This window comes from Aplysia californica, unplaced genomic scaffold, assembly GCF_000002075.1.
Source record: "Aplysia californica isolate F4 #8 unplaced genomic scaffold, AplCal3.0 scaffold00690, whole genome shotgun sequence".
Lineage (NCBI taxonomy): Eukaryota > Metazoa > Mollusca > Gastropoda > Aplysiida > Aplysiidae > Aplysia > Aplysia californica.
This window is the reverse complement of record NW_004797960.1, coordinates 95,440-96,403: the sequence shown is the minus strand read 5'-3', so window position 1 is coordinate 96,403 and position 964 is coordinate 95,440. Positions and strand designations below refer to the sequence as shown.

The 964-nt window shown below is 46.0% G+C and overlaps 1 protein-coding gene across 1 annotated transcript in view; it reads left to right on the top strand.

The window, feature by feature from the left end:
• LOC101859438 (annexin A11) overlaps positions 1-964 on the top strand; it is a gene marked incomplete in the record, with an annotated part of 37,740 nt that overhangs the window by 26,237 nt on the left and 10,539 nt on the right. The window contains 1 exon segment of the mRNA XM_035972426.1: positions 902-964. Within this exon segment, the coding sequence (XP_035828319.1) occupies positions 902-964 (63 nt within the window).

Here is a 964-nt window from a genome sequence, read left to right as displayed (position 1 = left end):
TGTTGTGAGGAGCCTCTGGGGTCCCTCCAACTCTCTCGGTCTTCCTCTTCCTCGTCGCCCCGACGTTTCCTGGCCAAATACATCCGCGCCACCCACACAAACAACACGGCGTTCTTCATCTCAGGCCTGTCTTGGGCCACACTTGGCTTCTTTCCCCCCCTCCTTTTTTTTTTTTTTCTTCTTTCCATTTTTTCTCTCCTCTCTCTCCATGTCCATGTGTTAGTAAGCCTTTAGCGCTGGGAACATAGAGTAGAGATAGGGCCTTGTGTGATGGGTGAATGTTGCTCTCTTTGTGTGTATATGTGTGTGCATGTGTGTGTGTGTGTGTGTGTGTGTGTATGTGCGCGCGTGTGCGTGCGCGCGTGTGCGTGCGCGCTGTGGTGACTAGACAAGCCCTCCAGCCCGGCATCCCTCACAGTTGAGCTTTCTGTATGAGCCCGTAATATATTATATATATATGTATACAGAGAGAGATAATTTATTATATATACTATGACATGTCAAGCCAACACTTTGCTCATTCATGAGCGCGTGCGATGTTTGAGCAATCCACGTGCAGGTTTTGACTGAGCAGATTACAACATCAGTAATTAGACAGTAAGGTCACATTGTTTACCTAAATAGATAAGCAATAATTAAAAATAAACAATACCATGCTTTTTTTCTTCTTAATTAGGCATAAGTTAACATTTTCTATTGTTAACATGTAAAGATTAGTCAAAAGAATTATTGTGAAAAAAAAGTCCAATGATTGATTGATGAACTGTGATGAGATCAAAGAACCCGTTAGCAGCTATGTTTTTGTGGGGGGCTGGAGCGGCGCAGTGGGTAGTGGTGTAGTTCCCGGCGCGGGGCATGAAGGGTTAACGCTCATTCTCCCGGCTTGTTGGCCTTCTACCAGGGAGCGGGAACTGACGAGGACACGCTCATAGAGATCCTCTCCACTAGGACCAACGCCGAGATA